At 41.6% G+C, this 19314-nt stretch overlaps 1 protein-coding gene, 2 long non-coding RNA genes and 1 other non-coding gene across 4 annotated transcripts in view; 2 read left to right on the forward strand and 2 right to left on the reverse strand.

Annotated features, from left to right (window-relative positions):
• Positions 1-2622: 2622 nt before the first annotated feature.
• Positions 2623-4953, forward strand: LOC128801812 (uncharacterized). Its single transcript, XR_008435262.1, has 4 exons — positions 2623-2643; positions 2826-2846; positions 3377-3400; positions 4868-4953. It is a non-coding gene; the product is annotated as an uncharacterized LOC128801812 (long non-coding RNA).
• A 9274-nt stretch (positions 4954-14227) lies between these two features.
• Positions 14228-15092, reverse strand: LOC128801802 (uncharacterized). Its single transcript, XR_008435246.1, has 3 exons — positions 14900-15092; positions 14804-14867; positions 14228-14755 (listed from the first exon to the last, which is right to left on the reverse strand). It is a non-coding gene; the product is annotated as an uncharacterized LOC128801802 (long non-coding RNA).
• Positions 15093-15771: 679 nt separating this feature from the next.
• TRNAL-AAG (transfer RNA leucine (anticodon AAG)) lies at positions 15772-15853 on the forward strand. The gene has a single exon. It is a non-coding gene; the product is annotated as a tRNA-Leu (tRNA).
• Positions 15854-17174: 1321 nt separating this feature from the next.
• LOC128801708 (zinc finger protein 629-like) overlaps positions 17175-19314 on the reverse strand; it is a 2482-nt gene continuing 342 nt past the window's right edge. Inside the window, exon 2 of the mRNA XM_053967744.1 lies at positions 17175-18475. Within this exon, the coding sequence (XP_053823719.1) occupies positions 17175-18475 (1301 nt within the window). The remainder of the gene's footprint in view (positions 18476-19314) is intronic.

Raw genomic sequence — 19314 nt, forward strand, 5'->3', positions numbered from 1 at the left:
ACGTTTGCAATCTGAATTTTAATTTTTTTAAAATCAATTATTTAATTTTTTTTCCAATATCTCATTTTTATTCCCTTAGAAACACTTGTAATTTGAATTTTAAAACTTTTTTAAATTATTTTAATTTTTTCTAATTTTGAAAAGATTATGTAATAAAAAAATTATTTATGGCTATTTCTATTTTTTTTTCCCAATATCTCATTTAAATTCTGTTAGAAACAATTGCAATTTGAATTTTTTAAAGCAATTATTTAATTTTTTCCCAATATCTCATTTAAATTCCGTTAGAAACATTTGCAATTTGAATTTTATTTTTATTTTTTCGAACAGTTTCCGTGAGGTGCTTTTTAATCGTTTTTATTTTCATTATTTGGTTCCTTTAGGGGAAAATGAAGCTGAGATCGGTGAGTGACGGATTTGTGCTCGTATCTATATTTATATTTATATTTATATTTATATTTATATTTATATTTATATTTATATTTTATTTATATTTCATTTATATATTTATATTTATATTTATATTTATATTTAGATTTAGATTTAGATTTCATTTATATATTTATATTTATATTTATATTTATATTTATATTTATATTTAGATTTAGATTTAGATTTCATTTATATATTTATATTTATATTTATATTTATATTTATATTTATATTTATATTTATATTTATATTTATATTTATATTTATATTTATTCTCATTATCATATTTACATTTTACATTTACATTTACAATCATTTTATATGTAAATTTATATGTATATTTAATTTATATTTATATATATAATTTATATTTATATCTATATTTATATCTATATTTATATCTATGTTTATGTTCATAATTATAATTAAATTTATATTTATATTATATTTATAATTATAATTAGAGCTATATTTATCATTATAACTATATTTATATATCTATATTATATTTATATTTATATTTATATTTATATTTATATTTATATTTATAGGTAAATTTATAGATCTATTTATTGGAATAATTATATTTATATTTATAATTAGAGGTATATTTGGCATTATAATTATATTTATGCATTTATATTTATGTATTATTTACAATTATATTTATATTTATGTTTATATCTGCATTTATATTTATGTAGATTTATTTTAAATGTTATATTTATATTTATATTTATATTTATAACCGTATATCTATTTATATTTTATTTACATTAATACTTATATTTTATATTTATATTTATATTTATATTTATATTTATATTCTATTACAACAGAACCCATTTCTATTTCTAAACCCGCAGCGACCTAAACCCATCTCTGCATCGAATGGCATCAATTAATTCATTAATTCCTTTTCATTTTAATTTAATTTTGATTGTAATTTTAATTTTTATTCTAATTTTAATTTTAATATTAATTTTATTTTTCGTTTTAATTTTAATTTTAATTTTACTTTTAATTTTAATTTTATTTTTCGTTTTAATTTTAATTTTTATTTGTTTTAGTTTTAAATTTTAATTTTAATTTTAATTTTAATTTTAATTTTGATTTTAATTCGAATTTTAATTTTAATTTTAATTTTTAAAATTATCATTCGAATTTTAATTTTAATTTTAATTTTTAAAATTTTCATTTTAATTTTCATTCTCATTCTCATTTTCGTTTTAATTTTAATTTTAATTCTAATTCTAATTTTAATTTTAATTTTAATTTTGATTTATTTCTCTCCGCTTCCCCCAGGGCGCCTGATGGAGCTGCTGGGTGAGTCCCGCTTGATTAAAACACCGAAAAATCACAATTAAAAGGGAATTTTGGGGGGAAAAGGGGAAAAAAAAATCACCAAAATCCCTGGAGGGGGGAAGGAAATCTTGGGGGAAAAATTTGAATAACGAGGAAAAATGTTAATAATATGGTAATTATATAATTATAAAGAAAATAAAAATAAATAATAAAAATAATATAATTAGGGGTAATAATAATTAATATGATGCTGATAATGTGGGGATAATTTCCATTTTTGTGCAGAGGAGAAGGAAACGGCAGCGGGAAAATTTTGGAAAATATAAATGTAAATATAAATATAAATATAAATATAAATATAAATATATAAATGTATAAATATAAAATTACAGATATAAATAAAATATAAATATAAAAATAAAAATATAATTATAAATGTAAATATAAATATAAATATAAATATATAAAATATAAATGTATAAATATAAAATTACAGATATAAATAAAATATAAATATAAATATAAATATATAACTATAACTATAACTATAACTATAAATATAAATATAAATAATATCCATTTTATCCCCAAAACGCCTCTGATTTAATTCTTTTTTTAAGCTCTCAAATCTCATTTTTTTATGCCTTAAATTCATTTCTGGGACAAAACTTCTCATTTCTAAACACCAAATTTACCCAAATTTGGAATTTCTCCCTCACAAATAAAATTAAAAATGGAACTTTTTGGAGTTAACGGGGCGTAACCCTTATTTTTTAATTTTTATTTAATTTTTTCTTAATTTTAACGACTTGAAAATGGGATGAAATCAAGGTTTTTAACCCATTTTTAATATTTTTTTTTTTTAATTTTTAAATTTATTTTTAGGAGAACGGGACTCCGTTATCGGTAAGCGCCGTCGGATTTTTTTTTTTTTTTAACTCTGAATTTTAATCCCCCCTCCCCAAAACCAAAAAAAAAAAAAATCCCGAAATTAATTAAAAATTAATTAAAAATGGGAATTTAGAGGGGATAAAACCTCTGCTCGGATTTCAAATAATTCCAAATAATTTTATTTTCCTTTTTCGAAGGGAAACTGAGGGAGGAGCTCGGTGAGTGCCTTTGGGTCTGTCTCCAAAAAGATTTGGGATTTTGGGGTTTTTTGGGGGTTTTTTGGGTTTTTTTGGGTTTTTTTTGGTTTTTTTTGTTTTTTTTTGTTTTTTTTGGGTTTTTTTTGGGTTTTCTTTGGGGTTTTTTTGGGTTTTGGTTTTTTTTTTGGGGGTTGTTTTGTTGTTTTTTTTGGGGTTGTTTTGGTTTTTTTTTGTTTTTTGGGGTTGTTTTTGGGTTTTTTTTTTTTTTTTTTTTTTTGCTTTTTTTGGGTTTTTGTTTTGTTTTTTTCGGGGGTTTGGGGTTTTTTTGGGTTTTTTTGTTGTTTTTTTGGTTTTTTTTTCCATGAATGGATTTGGGAACGCGGAGTGGGAAGGGAACGCAAAATAAAATCATTAAAAACAACAAGAATTCCCAAAAAAAACAACAAAAAAAACAAGAATAAGGAGAATCCCATATCCCAAAAAAAATGAAGACAGGAAAAAAAAATTTGGATTTCTCCTCCTTTTCCTCTTTTTTATTTGGTTTTTTGCAGAGGCGCTGAAGGAGGAGGACGTTGGTACGTGGAATTCCGCGGGATTCGGAGAAATTCGGGGGAATTCAGAGGCGCCGCTAATTAATGCTTTAATTAAACATCATTTTTTTCTAACATAAAATTAGGTTCGTCAACAATAAACGCGTGATTAACATTAATTGTGTGATTAACGTTAATTTTTGGTTGTGTCGTTTTGCATTTTTTAATCGTTATGTTGGCGCCCCACGTGGATTTCATTATTCAAATTAGGTTCATTAACGATAAACGCGTGATTAACGTTAATTTCTGGTTGTGTAATTTTGCATTTTTTAATCGTTATGTTGGCGCCCCACGTGGATTTCATTATTCAAATGACGTTCGTTAACGATAATCGCGTGGTTAACGTTAATTGTGTGATTAATGTTATTTCTGGCCGTGTCATTTTGCATTTTTTAATTGTTCTTTTGGCGCCCCACGTGGATTTCGTTATTCAAATCACGTTCATTAATGATAATTGCATGATTAACGTTAATTTCTGGTTGTGTCATTTTGCATTTTTTAATTGTTATTTTGGCGCCCCACGTGGATTTCATTATTCAAATTAGGTTCATTAACGATAAACGCGTGATTAACGTTAATTTCTGGTTGTGTAATTTTGCATTTTTTAATCGTTATGTTGGCGCCCCACGTGGATTTCGTTATTCAAATGACGTTCGTTAACGATGAACGCGTGATTAACGTTAATTGTGTGATGAACGTTATTTCTGGTCATGTAATTTTGCATTTTTTTAATTGTTATTTTTCTGCCCCACGTGGATTTCATTATTCAAATGACGTTCGTCAACGATAAACGCGTCATTAACATTAATTGTGTGATTAACATTAATTTCTGGTCGTGTCATTTTGCATTTTTTAATCGTTATTTTGGCACCCCCCATGGATTTCATTATTCAAATTACGTTCATTAACGGTAAACGCATGATTAACGTTAATTGTGTGATGAACGTTATTTCTGGTCATGTAATTTTGCATTTTTTAATTGTTATTTTTGTGCCCCACAAAATAACGTTATGCAAATTACGTTCATTATGTAATTATGCAAATTACGTTCATTAACGGTAAACGCGTGATTAACGTTAATTGTGTGATTAACGTTAATTTCTGGTCATGTAATTTTGCATTTTTTAATCGTTATTTTTGTGCTCCGCGTGGATTTCGTTATGCAAATGACGCTCATTAACGATAATCGCGTGGTTAACGTTAATTGCGTGATTAATGTTATTCCCGGTTGTGTCGTTTTGCATTTTTTAATCGTTATTTTTCTGCCCCGCGTGGATTTCGTTATGCAAATGACGCTCATTAACGATAATTGCGTGGTTAACGTTAATTGCGTGATTAACGTTATTTCCAGTCGTGTCATTTTGCATTTTTTAATCGTTATTTTGGCGCCCCACGTGGATTTAATTTCATTTTTCGACCCCTCGGAATTCCCTGGTTTTTAATTCCTGCCAGGTGAAATCCGCGAGGAAATGGAGGAAGAGGAGGAGGAAGAGGAAGAAGAGGAAGAAGAGGAGGAAGAGGAAGAGGAAGAAGAGGAGGAAGAGGAAGAAGAAGAAGAATGGGAGGAAGAGGAGGAAGAGGAGGAAAAAAAGGAAGAGGAAAAGGAGGAAATAGAGGAGGAAGAGGAAGAAGAGGAAAAAGAGGAAAAGGAGGAAGAGGAGGAAGAGGAAGGAGAAGCAGGTGAGTCGTTCATTGCCTTTCCCAGCACCAAATTCCTCCTTTTTTCCCCCATTTTCCTCCTGAACTTGGGCTGGAATCATGTAAAAATTGGGATCAATAACTAATTGGGATCAATAAATAATTGGGATCAATAAATGGATAATAAATAATTGGGATGAATAAATGGATAAGAAATAATTTGAATAAATAAATGGTTAATAAATAAGTGGAATCAATAAATGGATAATAAATAACTGGGATCAATAAATGGATAATAAATAATTTGAATAAACAAATGGATAATAAATAATTGGGATCAATAAATTGATAATAAAGAAGTGGAAAATAAATAATTTTAATAAATAAATGGATACTAAATAAGTGGAATCAATAAATTTAATACTAATACTAATACTAATACTAATAATATATCCCAAAACCTATCTGATTTTTAAAACAATAATAATAACAATAAAAATAATAAAAATAATAAAAATTAAAAATAAAAATAAAACCAACATCATATCCCAAAACCCATCCGATAACTTGAAATTATTTTGAATTATTTTGAATTATTATTTTGAATTATTTTGAATTATTATTTTGGATTATTTTAAATTATTTTGAATTATTTTGAATTATTATTTTGAATTATTTTGAATTATTATTTTGGATTATTTTAAGTTATTTTAAATTATTTTGAATTATTTTGGATTATTTTGAATTATTTTGAATTATTTTAAATTATTTTGGATTATTTTGGATTATTTTAAATTATTTTAAATTATTTTGAATTATTTTGGATTATTTTGAATTATTTTGGATTATTTTGAATTATTTTGAATTATTTTTAATGATTTTAAATTATTTTAATTTTGTTTTTTTTTCCCTTTGGATTCCCAGAGGAGCTCAGGGCGACGCTGGGTGAGTCCAAAATCCCAAAATTCACCCAAATCCCGGCTTGGTGGGGGGAGGATTCAAACCAAATTCAAATTTGGGATTTTCAGTAAATATTTGGGGCTTTGGATGATAAAATTCGCTATTTTTTATTCCAACTCGAGGGGATTTCGGGTTAAAAACTCAGGATTTCGACACAAAAATAAAGATTTTTAATGTGAAATTGGAGTTTTCTGTTCAAAAAATCGAATTTTTGATTCTGCTCTAATCCCAGGATTTCCCCCCGGGATGAGGGATGGGACAGAGGGGATTTTTTTAGGGTTTTTTTCTGTAATAATTTGAATTTTCCGGTATTTTTTTCCCCCCAATGCAGAAATCCGAGACGCCAGGATCGGTGCGTGTGGCCCCTCCCCCAGGCTGAAATTCCCCAAATCCCCAAAAATTTGGGAATTTCGCCTCGTTCTGGTCACGACTTGAGGAATTTTTGGGTTTTTTTTCCCTGTGCAGAGGAGCTCTCGGAGGCGCTCGGTGAGAGAAACGCAGGAAAAATGAATCAGAGAAAAGGGGAATTAATTAATTAGAAATATATGTTATTTATAGATATAATATAGAATATATACAGTAAAAATAAATAGAATTAATTATAATTATGTGTTGTTTCTGTATATAAAATATATAATATATAATATATAATATAATATATAATATAATATATAATAATATATAATATATAATATATTATATATTATTATATATTATATTATATATTATATTATATATTATATATTATATATTATATATATTATATATTATATATATTATAAAATATAATACATAATATATATTATATAACATATATTATATATTATATATAACATATTATATATTATATATAAGACAAATAAATATAATTAATTGAAAATATGAATTATTTATATATAATATATTGTATATATTATATATATTGTAAAAATAATTATAATTAATTTAAAATATGTTTTATTTATAAAGATAATATATATAATATTTCGTGTATAAATGAATATAATTAATCATAAATATGTGTTATTTACATATAATATATAATATATATTGTATAAATAATATGATTAATTATAAATATATATTATTTATATATAGTATATATAAGATATACTCTATATATTGTATAAATAAATATAATTAATTATAAATATCGATATATAATATAAAATATATATATTAAAAATAAGTAAAATTAAGTATAAATATGTATTGCTTATATATAATATATGTAATATATTATATAGATATTGTATAAATACATATAATTCATTATAAATAGAAATTATTTATATATTATATATGAATATTATTTATATATTTCTATATTACATAAATATTATTTGTATATTATATGTATAATATAATAATATATGTTATATAACAGAACATATATTCTATTCTATTCTATTCTATTCTATTCTATTCTATCTATACTCTATATTATAATATTTTATATATAATAATAATATATGTAATATATGTAATATATATTATGTTATATATAAATATAATTAATTTAAAATATATTAATATATTTATATTTAAATACATAAATATATATTTAAAATATAAATATATAAATATATAGACATCCTCATATATAAATATATTTAAATATATTTAAATATATTTAAATATATAAAAATAAAAATATAAAAATATATAAACATATTTAAATATATAAATATGAAAATATAAAAATATATAAATATGGTTAAATATTTATCTATAAATATATATATATATTAATATATTTAAATACATAAATATAAATATATTTAAATATACATTATATATAAAAATCTCCTACCTTACCAAATACCGTACAAATGGAAATAATATTTGATTTCTCTGTGTTTTGTGACCATATTTGGAATATCTGTAACGTTTTACCCGATTTCCCACAGAACAAAGGGACAGACAGATCGGTGAGTGCCCAGGAAAGCTGGGAATTTTGGAAATGGGAATTTCGGAAGTGGGAATTTTGGAATTGGGAATTTCGGAAGTGGGAATTTGGAAATGGGAATTTCAGAAGTGGGAATTTTGGAAGTGGGAATTTCGGAAATGGGAATTTCAGAAGTGGGAATTTTGGAATTGGGAATTTCGGAAATGGGAATTTGGAAATGGGAATTTGGAAATGGGAATTTCGGAAATGGGAATTTTGGAATTGGGAATTTCGGAAATGGGAATTTCGGAAATGGGAATTTCGGAAATGGGAATTTGGAAATGGGAATTTCAGAATTGGGAATTTGGAAATGGGAATTTTGGAATTGGGAATTTCAGAAGTGGGAATTTGGAAATGGGAATTTCTGAAATGGGAATTTGGAAATGGGAATTTGGAAATGGGAATTTCAGAATTGGGAATTTGGAAATGGGAATTTTGGAATTGGGAATTTCGGAATTGGGAATTTGGAAATGGGAATTTTGGAAGTGGGAATTTTGGAAATGGGAATTTGGAAGTGGGAATTTTGGAATTGGGAATTTTGGAAGTGGGAATTTTGGAAATGGGAATTTCGGAAATGGGAATTTGGACATGGGAATTTTGGAAATGGGAATTTTGGAAGTGGGAATTTCAGAAGTGGGAATTTGGAAATGGGAATTTCGGAAATGGGAATTTTGGAATTGGGAATTTGGAAATGGGAATTTCAGAAGTGGGAATTTCTGAAATGGGAATTTTGGAATTGGGAATTTTGGAAGTGGGAATTTGGAAATGGGAATTTCGGAAATGGGAATTTGGAAATGGGAATTTTGGAAGTGGGAATTTCAGAAGTGGGAATTTGGACATGGGAATTTTGGAAATGGGAATTTTGGAAGTGGGAATTTCAGAAGTGGGAATTTGGAAATGGGAATTTCGGAAATGGGAATTTTGGAATTGGGAATTTGGAAATGGGAATTTCAGAAGTGGGAATTTCTGAAATGGGAATTTTGGAATTGGGAATTTTGGAAGTGGGAATTTCAGAAATGGGAATTTCGGAAATGGGAATTTGGAAATGGGAATTTTGGAAGTGGGAATTTCAGAAGTGGGAATTTCGGAAGTGGGAATTTGGAATTGGTAATTTGGAAGTGGGAATTTCGGAAGTGGGAATTTCGGAATTGGGAATTTCAGAAGTGGGAATTTGGAAATGGGAATTTCAGAAGTGGGAATTTTGGAATTGGGAATTTCGGAAGTGGGAATTTGGAAATGGGAATTTTGGAAATGGGAATTTGGAAATGGGAATTTCGGAAGTGGGAATTTGGAAATGGGAATTTCAGAAGTGGGAATTTTGGAATTGGGAATTTCGGAAATGGGAATTTCAGAAGTGGGAATTTTGGAATTGGGAATTTCGGAAATGGGAATTTGGAAATGGGAATTTGGAAATGGGAATTTCGGAAATGGGAATTTTGGAATTGGGAATTTCGGAAATGGGAATTTCGGAAATGGGAATTTCGGAAATGGGAATTTGGAAATGGGAATTTCAGAATTGGGAATTTGGAAATGGGAATTTTGGAATTGGGAATTTCAGAAGTGGGAATTTGGAAATGGGAATTTCTGAAATGGGAATTTAGGAAATGGGAATTTGGAAATGGGAATTTGGAAATGGGAATTTCAGAATTGGGAATTTGGAAATGGGAATTTTGGAATTGGGAATTTCGGAATTGGGAATTTGGAAATGGGAATTTTGGAAGTGGGAATTTTGGAAATGGGAATTTGGAAGTGGGAATTTTGGAATTGGGAATTTTGGAAGTGGGAATTTCGGAAATGGGAATTTGGACATGGGAATTTTGGAAATGGGAATTTTGGAAGTGGGAATTTCAGAAGTGGGAATTTGGAAATGGGAATTTCGGAAATGGGAATTTTGGAATTGGGAATTTGGAAATGGGAATTTCAGAAGTGGGAATTTCTGAAATGGGAATTTTGGAATTGGGAATTTTGGAAGTGGGAATTTCAGAAGTGGGAATTTCGGAAGTGGGAATTTGGAATTGGTAATTTGGAAGTGGGAATTTCGGAAGTGGGAATTTCGGAATTGGGAATTTCAGAAGTGGGAATTTGGAAATGGGAATTTCAGAAGTGGGAATTTTGGAATTGGGAATTTCGGAAGTGGGAATTTGGAAATGGGAATTTCTGAAATGGGAATTTTGGAGGTGGGAATTTGGAAGTGGGAATTTTGGAAATGGGAATTTGGAAATGGGAATTTCGGAAGTGGGAATTTGGAAATGGGAATTTCAGAAGTGGGAATTTTGGAATTGGGAATTTCGGAAGTGGGAATTTTGGAATTGGGAATTTCGGAAGTGGGAATTTGGAAATGGGAATTTCAGAAGTGGGAATTTTGGAATTGGGAATTTCTGAAATGGGAATTTGGAAATGGGAATTTCAGAAGTGGGAATTTTGGAATTGGGAATTTGGAAATGGGAATTTGGAAATGGGAATTTCAGAAATGGGAATTTGGAATTGGGAATTTCTGAAATGGGAATTTCGGGAATGGGAATTTCTGATGGAAATTCTCCTTTTTCCTCCTTTTCCAGCCGAGCTGAACGCGGAGCTCGGTGAGTCCTGGAGGGAAATAAAAATTCTGTTCCCTTCATTGGGAAAAGGAATTGTTCCCGCAGCCGATTTTCATTTCTGCATTAATTCCAGTTCATTTCCTCCTTTCAGAGGAATCCCGAACACGGATCTGTGAGTGTGCGGTCCCAGAGTTGCTCCGAGTTTGTTTTATTCCATTTTCTTTCCTTCATTTTTCTATTTTTTTAAAATTTATTTAGCTCTATTTTATTCTAATTTTTTTATTTTGTTTTATTATTTTTATTCTCTTTTTTCTTTTTTTTTCTTTTTTCTTTTTTCTTTTTTCCTTTTTTTTCTTTTTCTTTTTTCTTTTTTTTTCTTTTTTCTTTTTTTATTTTTCTTTTTGTTTCCTTTTTTTTCTTTTACTTTCCTTTTTTTTTCCCTTTTTTTCTTTTTTCTTTTTTTATTTTTTTTGTTTCCCTTTTTTTATTTTACTTTCCTTTTTTCTTTTTTCCTTTTTTTCTTTTTTCTTTTTTTATTTTTTTGTTTCCTTTTTTTTCTTTTACTTTCCTTTTTTTTCCCTTTTTTTCTCTTTTCTTTTTTTATTTTTTTTGTTTCCTTTTTTCTTTTACTTTCCTTTTTTCTTTTTCCTTTTTTTTCTCTTTTCTTTTTTTATTTTTCTTTTTGTTTCCTTTTTTTCTTTTACTTTCCTTTTTTCTTTTTACTTTTTTTTCTTTTTTCTTTTTTTATTTTTCTTTTTGTTTCCTTTTTTTTCTTTTTCTTTACTCTTTTTTTTTTTTTTTTCCTTTTATTTCCCACCTTTCACTCCCCTCATTTTATTTATTCCCGCTCTCCCTGGCAGGGTGGTGCCTCGAGGAGCACCGTGAGTCTTCTCCCCTCCCTCCTTTCCTCCCTCCCTTCCCAACCTCTGCCCCCACCGGGGATTCCTTTATTAATTCCCTCATTTTAGGGAAAGAGGAAGAAAAAGTGGGTGAGTCCCTGCGGGAAAAACGGATGGAAAAGGGCAAAACTCGGCATTTTTGCCTGGTTTCACCTTCTCTTATCCCTTTTTTCCCTCTTTTTTCCTGTCATTTCTGCTCCCTCTTTCTCCTCTTTTTTTCCCTTTTCCTTCTCCTCTTTCCATTCTTCCTCCTGTTCTTCCTTCCCCTCCTTTTTTCCCCTCCTTTCCCCTCTTTTTTTCCTCCCCATTTTCCCCACGTTTTCCCTCATTTTGGCCCCCTTTCCCCCCCCTTTTTTTTATCCTCTTTTTCTCTGCTTTTTCACCCCTTTTTCTCCCCCCGTTTTCCTCCCCATTTCCCCCCGTTTTCTGCTCCCATTTCTGCCCCATTTCCCCCCAATTTCCCCCCAATTTCCTCCCCATTCCCCCCAATTTCCCCCCAAATTTCCCCCCAATTTCCCCCCCAATTTCCCCCTTTTTCTCCCCCTATTTCCCCCCAATTTCCCTCCCATTCCCCCCATTTCCTCCCCATTTCCCCCCATTCCCCCCCAATTTCCCCCCCATTTCCCCCCAATTTCCCCCAAATTTCCCCCCAATTTCTCCTGCATTTCCCCCCATTCCCCCCCATTTCCCCCCCCACTGCCCCCCCAATTCCCCCCATTCCCTTCCATTCTCCCCCATTTCCTCCCCCATTTCCCCCACTTATCCCAAATTTCCCCCCATTTCCCCCCAATTTCTCCCCCATTTCCCCCATTTTTCTACTCCCATTTCTGCCCCATTCCCCCCCCCAATTTCCTCCCCATTTGCCCCCAATTTCCCCCCAATTCCCCCCCAATTTCCCCCAAAATTTCCCCCCATTTCCCCCCAATTTCTCCTGCATTTCCCCCCATTCCCCCCCATTTTCCCCCCATTCCCCCCATTTCCCCCCCACTGCCCCCCCAATTCCCCCCATTCCCTTCCATTCTCCCCCCATTTCCTCCCCCATTTCCCCCACTTACCCCCCAATTTCCCCTCATTTCCCCCCCAATTTCTCCCCCATTTCCCCCCATTTTTCTACTCTCATTTCCGCCCCATTTCCCCTCAATTTCCTCCCCATTTCCCCCCCATTTCCCCCCATTTCCCCCCAATTTCCCCCCAATTCCCCCCTTTTTCTCCCCCTATTTCCCCCAATTTCCCTCCCATTCCCCCCATTTCCTCCCCATTTCCCCCCAATTTCCCCCCAATTTCCCCCCAATTTCCCCCCCATTTCCCCCCAATTTTCCCCCCAATTTCCCCCAAATTTCCCCCCCATTTCCCCCCCAATTTCTCCCCCATTTCCTCCCATTTTTCTACTCCCATTTCTGCCCCATTTCCCCCCAATTTCCCCCCAATCCCCCCCATTCCCCCCCCAATTCCCCCCCCAACTTCCTCCCCATTTCCCCCCATTTCCCCCCCAAATTTCCCCCCATTTCCCCCCCAATTTCCCCCCATTCTCCCCCCATTTCCCCCCCATTTCCCCCCCAAATTTCCCCCATTTCCCCCCCAACTCCCCCCCAAACCCCCCCCATTCCCAGCCCACATCACCCTGGACCCTCTCACATCCCACCCTCGCCTCCTGCTCTCCCCGGACGGTCTCGGGGCGCGCTGGGCCTACGGCGGCCCCGAGCCCCCGGCGAGCCCCGAGCGCTTCACGGCGGCGCCGTGCGTGCTGGGCAAGCCCGGCTTCACCGCGGGCCGCCACACCTGGACCGTGGCCGTGGCCGAGGGCCCGTTCTGCGCCGTGGGCGTCAGCCGCGAGTCGGTGCCGCGCCAAGGCCCGGCCGCGGCCTTCAGCCCCGGCGACGGCGTCTGGGCCGTGCAGCGCTGGGGGGGCCTGGGCCGGGCGCTGACGAGCCCCCCGACGCCGCTGGCGACGCCGCGCGTCCCCCGGCGCCTGCGCGTGGCCCTGGACTACGAGGGCGGCCGCGTGGCTTTCTTCGACGGCGACAGCCGGAGCCCGACGCCGCTGTTCGCCTTCCCGGCCGCCGCCTTCGCCGGGGAGCGCGTGCGGCCCTGGTTCTGGCTGGAGCTGGGGGAGATTTCCATCGTCCAGTGATCCTGGAATTCCCTCGTCCAGTGATCCTGGAATTCCCTTGTCCAGTGATCCTGGAATTCCCTCGTCCAGTGATCCTGGAATTCCATCGTCCAGTGATCCCGGAATTCCCTCGTCCAGTGATCCTGGACTTCCCTCGTCCAGTGATCCTGGAATTCCATCGTCCAGTGATCCCGGAATTCCCTCGTCCAGTGATCCTGGAATTCCCTCGTCCAGTGATCCTGGAATTCCCTCGTCCAGTGATCCTGGAATTCCCTTGTCCAGTGATCCTGGAATTCCCTCGTCCAGTGATCCTGGAATTCCCTTGTCCAGTGATCCTGGAATTCCCTCGTCCAGTGACCCCAGGACACCGTGTCCGGCCCTGGTTCTGGCTGGAGCTGAGGGAGATTTCCATCGTCCAGTGATCCTGGAATTCCCTCGTCCAGTGATCCTGGACTTCCCTCGTCCAGTGATCCTGGAATTCCCTCGTCCAGTGACCCCAGGACCCCTCCCAGGACACCGTGTCCATCCTGGACATGGGGGCCATCTCCACGGTCCAGTGATTCCACAGGATTCCTGAATTTGGGGTTCTGGTTCTGGTTGGGGGGGGCTGGACTCCCCCTCCCTCATGCAGTGACCCCGGAATTCAGGGAATTCTGCTCATGGAGGGGGGAGCAGAGGGAGCCCCGACCTCCACCTGGACAGGGATGGCACGGAGCAGGATGGGAACGCTGGGAATGGGATGGGGCCGGGTCACGGCGCCAGGAGGATCCCAGTGAGGAACCGGGAGCTCTAAACTGGGATTCGCCGCTCCCGACGGGCGCCGTGATCCCACCTTGCTGTGATCCCACCTCACCGGGACCCCACCTCGCCGTGATCCCACCTCGCCGTGATCCCACCTCGCCACGATCCCATCTCACCGTGATCCCACCTCACCGTGATCCCACCTCGCCGTGATCCCACCTCGCCGTGATCCCACCTCGCCGTGATCCCACCTCACCGGGACCCCACCTCGCCGCGATCCCACCTCGCCGCGATCCCACCTCGCCGTGATCCCACCTCGCCGTGATCCCACCTCGCCGTGATCCCATCTCACCGTGATCCCACCTCACCGGGATCCCACCTCACCGTGATCCCACCTCGCCGTGATCCCACCTCGCCGTGATCCCACCTCGCCGTGATCCCACCTCACCGTGATCCCACCTCACCGTGATCCCACCTCGCCGGGACCCCACCTCGCCGTGATCCCACCTCGCCGTGATCCCATCTCACCGTGATCCCACCTCACCGGGATCCCACCTCGCCGTGATCCCACCTCGCCGTGATCCCACCTCGCCGTGATCCCACCTCACCGTGATCCCACCTCACCGTGATCCCACCTCGCCGGGACCCCACCTCGCCGTGATCCCATCTCACCGTGATCCCACCTCACCGTGATCCCACCTCACCGTGATCCCACCTCGCCGCGATCCCACCTTGCCGCAATCCCACCTCGATCCCCGCCGAATCCCTGCTCGCCCCTCGCCATCCCCTCCCCGCTCATCCTTGGCCACCAGCCAAGCCTGATCTGGTGGCCCCGGGGGGGGGGGGGGGGGTGACCACGGCGTCCTCCCCCCGGTAATAAACCCTGCAAAACCCTCCGGAGCTTAAATTCCTTTTTTTCCGGCCGTTTTGACGTAAAAACTCGGGGATTTTGGGAGCGTCCGCAGCCCCTTCCCGGCCCCTGCGGTGTCGGGATTTTTCAAATCCCGGCCCCGGGATGTGAGGGGGACACCGGGTCCGGAGGGAGGGTCCGAGGCGGAGTTTTGGGGAGGGAACGCCGATTCCGGGCCTTTATGGGAGGGTCCCCCTTCGGGTCCGCCCCGGGATGAGCGGGAAAAGACGGGAATTGGACCGGGAATAGGAACGGGGTGGCGGGGGGGGGAGCGCCGGGACTCCGTAGGGCACCGGGAATTGTCCTCCCACTTTTTCCCCGTCCTCGGATTCATCGGGGGGTTTGAGGGGAACGGGAGGCGATCCATGGGCAGGGACATCCCCCCCCCGCCCGGGTCCGCTGGGATGGGGCGGATTCCCGTTAATTCCGTTAATTCCATTAATTGATTCCCGCTCCGGCAGCCCCGGACGGGACTTGACCCCAAATTACACCCGAAACACGGGGGTCGGGGGGTTAGGGTTTGCCCCCCGCCCCCTACTGATGAATTTGCCCGAATTCCCAAATTTTGGGGCCCATCCCGGGGTGCTGCCCCCCCCCCCCCCCCCCTTGCTAAGGTAGCGTGGCCGAGCGGTCCAAGGCGCTGGATTAAGGCTCCAGTCCCTGCGGGGGCGTGGGTTCGAATCCCACCGCTGCCAGCGGCGTTTTGGGCACAGCTTTGGGGGGGGGCACCACATCTGGAGGAGCCCCCGCCCAATTTTTGGGATTCAATCCCGAGGGAAACTGGGCTCGGCATCACCAGCAGGAGCGAATTTCACCCCAATCCCACCCTCCTCTCCCCGGAGCCCCCCACCCCACCCCGGGATGGGTTCCTGGGGGAGGGGAGCCCCTCTCCATGAGGGTCCCACGTTCCCACCCCAACCCCCGAGCCGTCAAATCATGACCCTGCTTTCCTAAAATCCCAATTCCGCTTTATTTCGCCTTATTTTGGGGCAGGGGGGAACTGGGGAAGGAAACGTGGGTTTGAGACACGCCGTATCCATAAAAAAAATGATTTGGATGGAGCAACCCTCGGGGGAACAGAGACCCCCCCCAGCTCCAGCACCTCCACTTCACCCACTGGAATATTTTGGGTGGTGGGAAGCTAAAAAAAAACTTTTTAGCCTCTAAAAAAGTGGAGTTGGATGTACAGGAGCATCTTCATCCCAGGGACGGGCACGCGAATTCCATCAACCCCTGAGGTGGGCACCCAAATTTTGTCCTTCAACCCCTGAGGCGGGCACCCAAAATTTTCTATTGATCCCTGAGGTGGGCACCCAAATTTTGTCCTTCAGTCCCTGAGGTGGGCACCCAAATTCAATCCATCAACCCCTGAGGTGGGCACCCAAAATTTGTCCATTGATCCCTGAGGCAGGTACCCAAAATTTTCCATCGATCCCTGAGGTGGGCACCCAAATTCAATCCATCAGCCCCTGAGGCGGGCATCCAAAATTTGTCCATCAACCCCTGAGGTGGGCACCCAAAATTTGTCCATTGATCCCTGAGGTGGGGACCCAAAATTTGTCCATCAACCCCTGAGGTGGGCACCCAAATTCAATCCATCAGCCCCTGAGGCGGGCACCCAAAATTTGTCAATCAACCCCTGAGGTGGGCACCCAAAATTTGTCCATTGATCCCTGAGGTGGACACCCAAATTTTGTCCATCAATCCCTGGGGGTTGGCACCCAAATCCCACCGCTCCCTGGGGGCTGGCACCCAAATCCCACCTCTCCCTGGGGGTTGGTACCCAAATCCCACCGCTCCCCGGGGGTTGGCACCCAAATCCCACCTCTCCCCGGGGGTTGGCACCCAAATCCCACCGCTCCCCGGCGGTTGGCACCCAAATCCCACCGCTCCCTGGGGGCTGGCACCCAAATCCCACCGCTCCCTGGGGGTTGGCACCCAAATCCCACCGCTCCCCGGGGGTTGGCACCCAACACCCGCGGCCGGGCCGGGCCGGGCGGCGCCGGGAGCGCCCGCTCAGGGCCGCGCCGCCTCCAGCAGCTCCTTGCGCAGGTGAGTCCGCAGGTGCTTCATGAGGGACGAGCGCGACACGAAGCTCTTGGCGCACTGGGAGCAGGGGTACGGCTTCTCGCCCGTGTGGATGCGCCGGTGGATGACGAGGCTGGAGCTGGTGCGGAAGCTCTTCCCGCACTCGCTGCAGCCGAACGGCTTCTCCCCGGTGTGGACGCGCCGGTGCCGCCGCAGCGCGGCGCCGTCCCGGAACGCCTTCCCGCACTGCTCGCACGCGGGGCGGCGGCGCTTGAGGGGCCGCGGCGGCTCCGGGGGTGCTCCGGGGCTGTCCCCGAGGGGTCGCGGCGGCTCCGGCGCTGCCCCGGGGCCGTCCCCGAGCGGCCGCGGCAGCTCCGGCGCTGCCCCGGGGCCGTCCCCCAGTGGCCGCGGCAGCTCCGGGGGCACACCGGGGCCGTCCCCGAAGGGTCGCGGCAGCTCCGGGGGCACACCGGGGCCGTTCCCGAGGGGTCGCGGCGGCTCCGCGGGCGCTGCCCCGGGGCCGTCACCGAGGATCCGCCGGCGGTGCGGGCAAGGCGCGGCCGCCCCGCCGTCGCCGCAGTCGGGGCAGGGCGCGGGCGCGGCGGGCCCGTCCCGGTGCGTTTTGCGGTGCTTGCTGAGCGATTTGACGGCCATGAAGCCCTTGCCGCAGTCGGGGCACTCGTAGGGCCGCTCCCCGGTGTGGATGCGGCGGTGCGCGACGAGCGCGGGGTGCGACGAGAGGCTCTTGCCGCAGTCGCCGCAGACGAAGCCGCCGGCGTGCTGCGCCTGCCGGTGCTTGCTGAGCGACTTGGTGGCCATGAAACCCTTCCCGCAGTCCGGGCAGGCGAACGGGCGCTCCCCGGTGTGGATGCGCCGGTGGGTGACCAGCGACGCCTTGGACGTGAGGGTTTTGCCGCAGTCCGGGCAGCGCAGGGCGCCGTCCAGGTGGACGCGCCGGTGCTTCTGCAGCGAGCGGGCGGAGGCGAAGCGCTTGGGGCAGGTGCGGCACTTGTGCGGGCGCGGCTGGCACGGCGTGCCCAGGTGCTCCCGCAGCGCGGCACCGCACGGGAAGGCGCTGCGGCAGCGGAAGCAGCTGAAGGGGGCCCCGCCCGGGTGGGCGCGCAGGTGGCGGCTCAGGGACGTGTCCGAGGTGAAGCTTTTCCCGCAGAGCTCGCAGGTGGGGCGGGAGGGGTCCGGGGGGTCCCGCCGGGGAGTCCCCCGGGGGTCCTCGGTGTCGTCGAAGCCGTCGCGGGAGCTGTCGGCCTCGGCGGCGCTCGGCCAGCCGTCGTCTGCAGGGGGATGGGGGAGAAATGGGGAAAAATGGGAGGGAAAGGGCAGGAAAACGGGAGGGAAAGGGGGGAAACGGGAGGAAAAAGGGGGGAAAACGGGAGGGAAAGGGGGGGAAACGGGAGAAAAAGGGGGGGAAACGGGAGGAAAGGGGGAAAAACGGCAGGAAAATGGGGGAAATGGGAGGAAAACAGGGAAAAATGGGAGGGAAAGGGGGAAAAACGGGAGGAAAAGGGGGGAAAAGGCAGGAAAAGGGGAAAAAAAGGCAGGAAAAGGGGGGAAATGGCAGAAAACAGGGAAAAACGGGAGGAAAAGGGGGGAAAATGGGAGGAAAGGGGGGGAAATGGTAGGAAAAGGGGGGAAATGGCAGAAAACAGGGAAAAACGGGAGGAAAAGGGGGGGAAACGGGAGGAAAAGCGTAAAATGGGAGGAAAAGGGGGAAAACGGCAGGAAAAGAGGGAAATATGGCAGGAAAATGTTTTTTTGTGTCGAGAGGTGGCTGGGAACGGCGGTCGGGAGGGGAGCCCCGAGAAAAGGTGTGAGGTCAGCCCAAAAAAGGGCTTGGAACGCTCCAAAAGTGGGGTGAGGTGCCCCAAAAAGGGGCTGAGGTGCCCCAAAAATGACTGAATCACCCCAAAAAGGGGCTGAGGTGCCCCAAAAGGACTGAATCACCCCAAAACTGACTGAATCGCCCCAAAAAGGACTGAATCACCCCAAAAAGGACTCAATCACCCCAAAAAGAACTGAATCACCCCAAAAATAACTGAGGTGCTCCAAAAATGACTGAATCGCCCCAAAAAGGACTGAATCACCCCAAAAAGGGGCTGAGGTGCCCCAAAAA

Source organism: Vidua chalybeata, chromosome 31, assembly GCF_026979565.1.
Source record: "Vidua chalybeata isolate OUT-0048 chromosome 31, bVidCha1 merged haplotype, whole genome shotgun sequence".
NCBI lineage: Eukaryota > Metazoa > Chordata > Aves > Passeriformes > Viduidae > Vidua > Vidua chalybeata.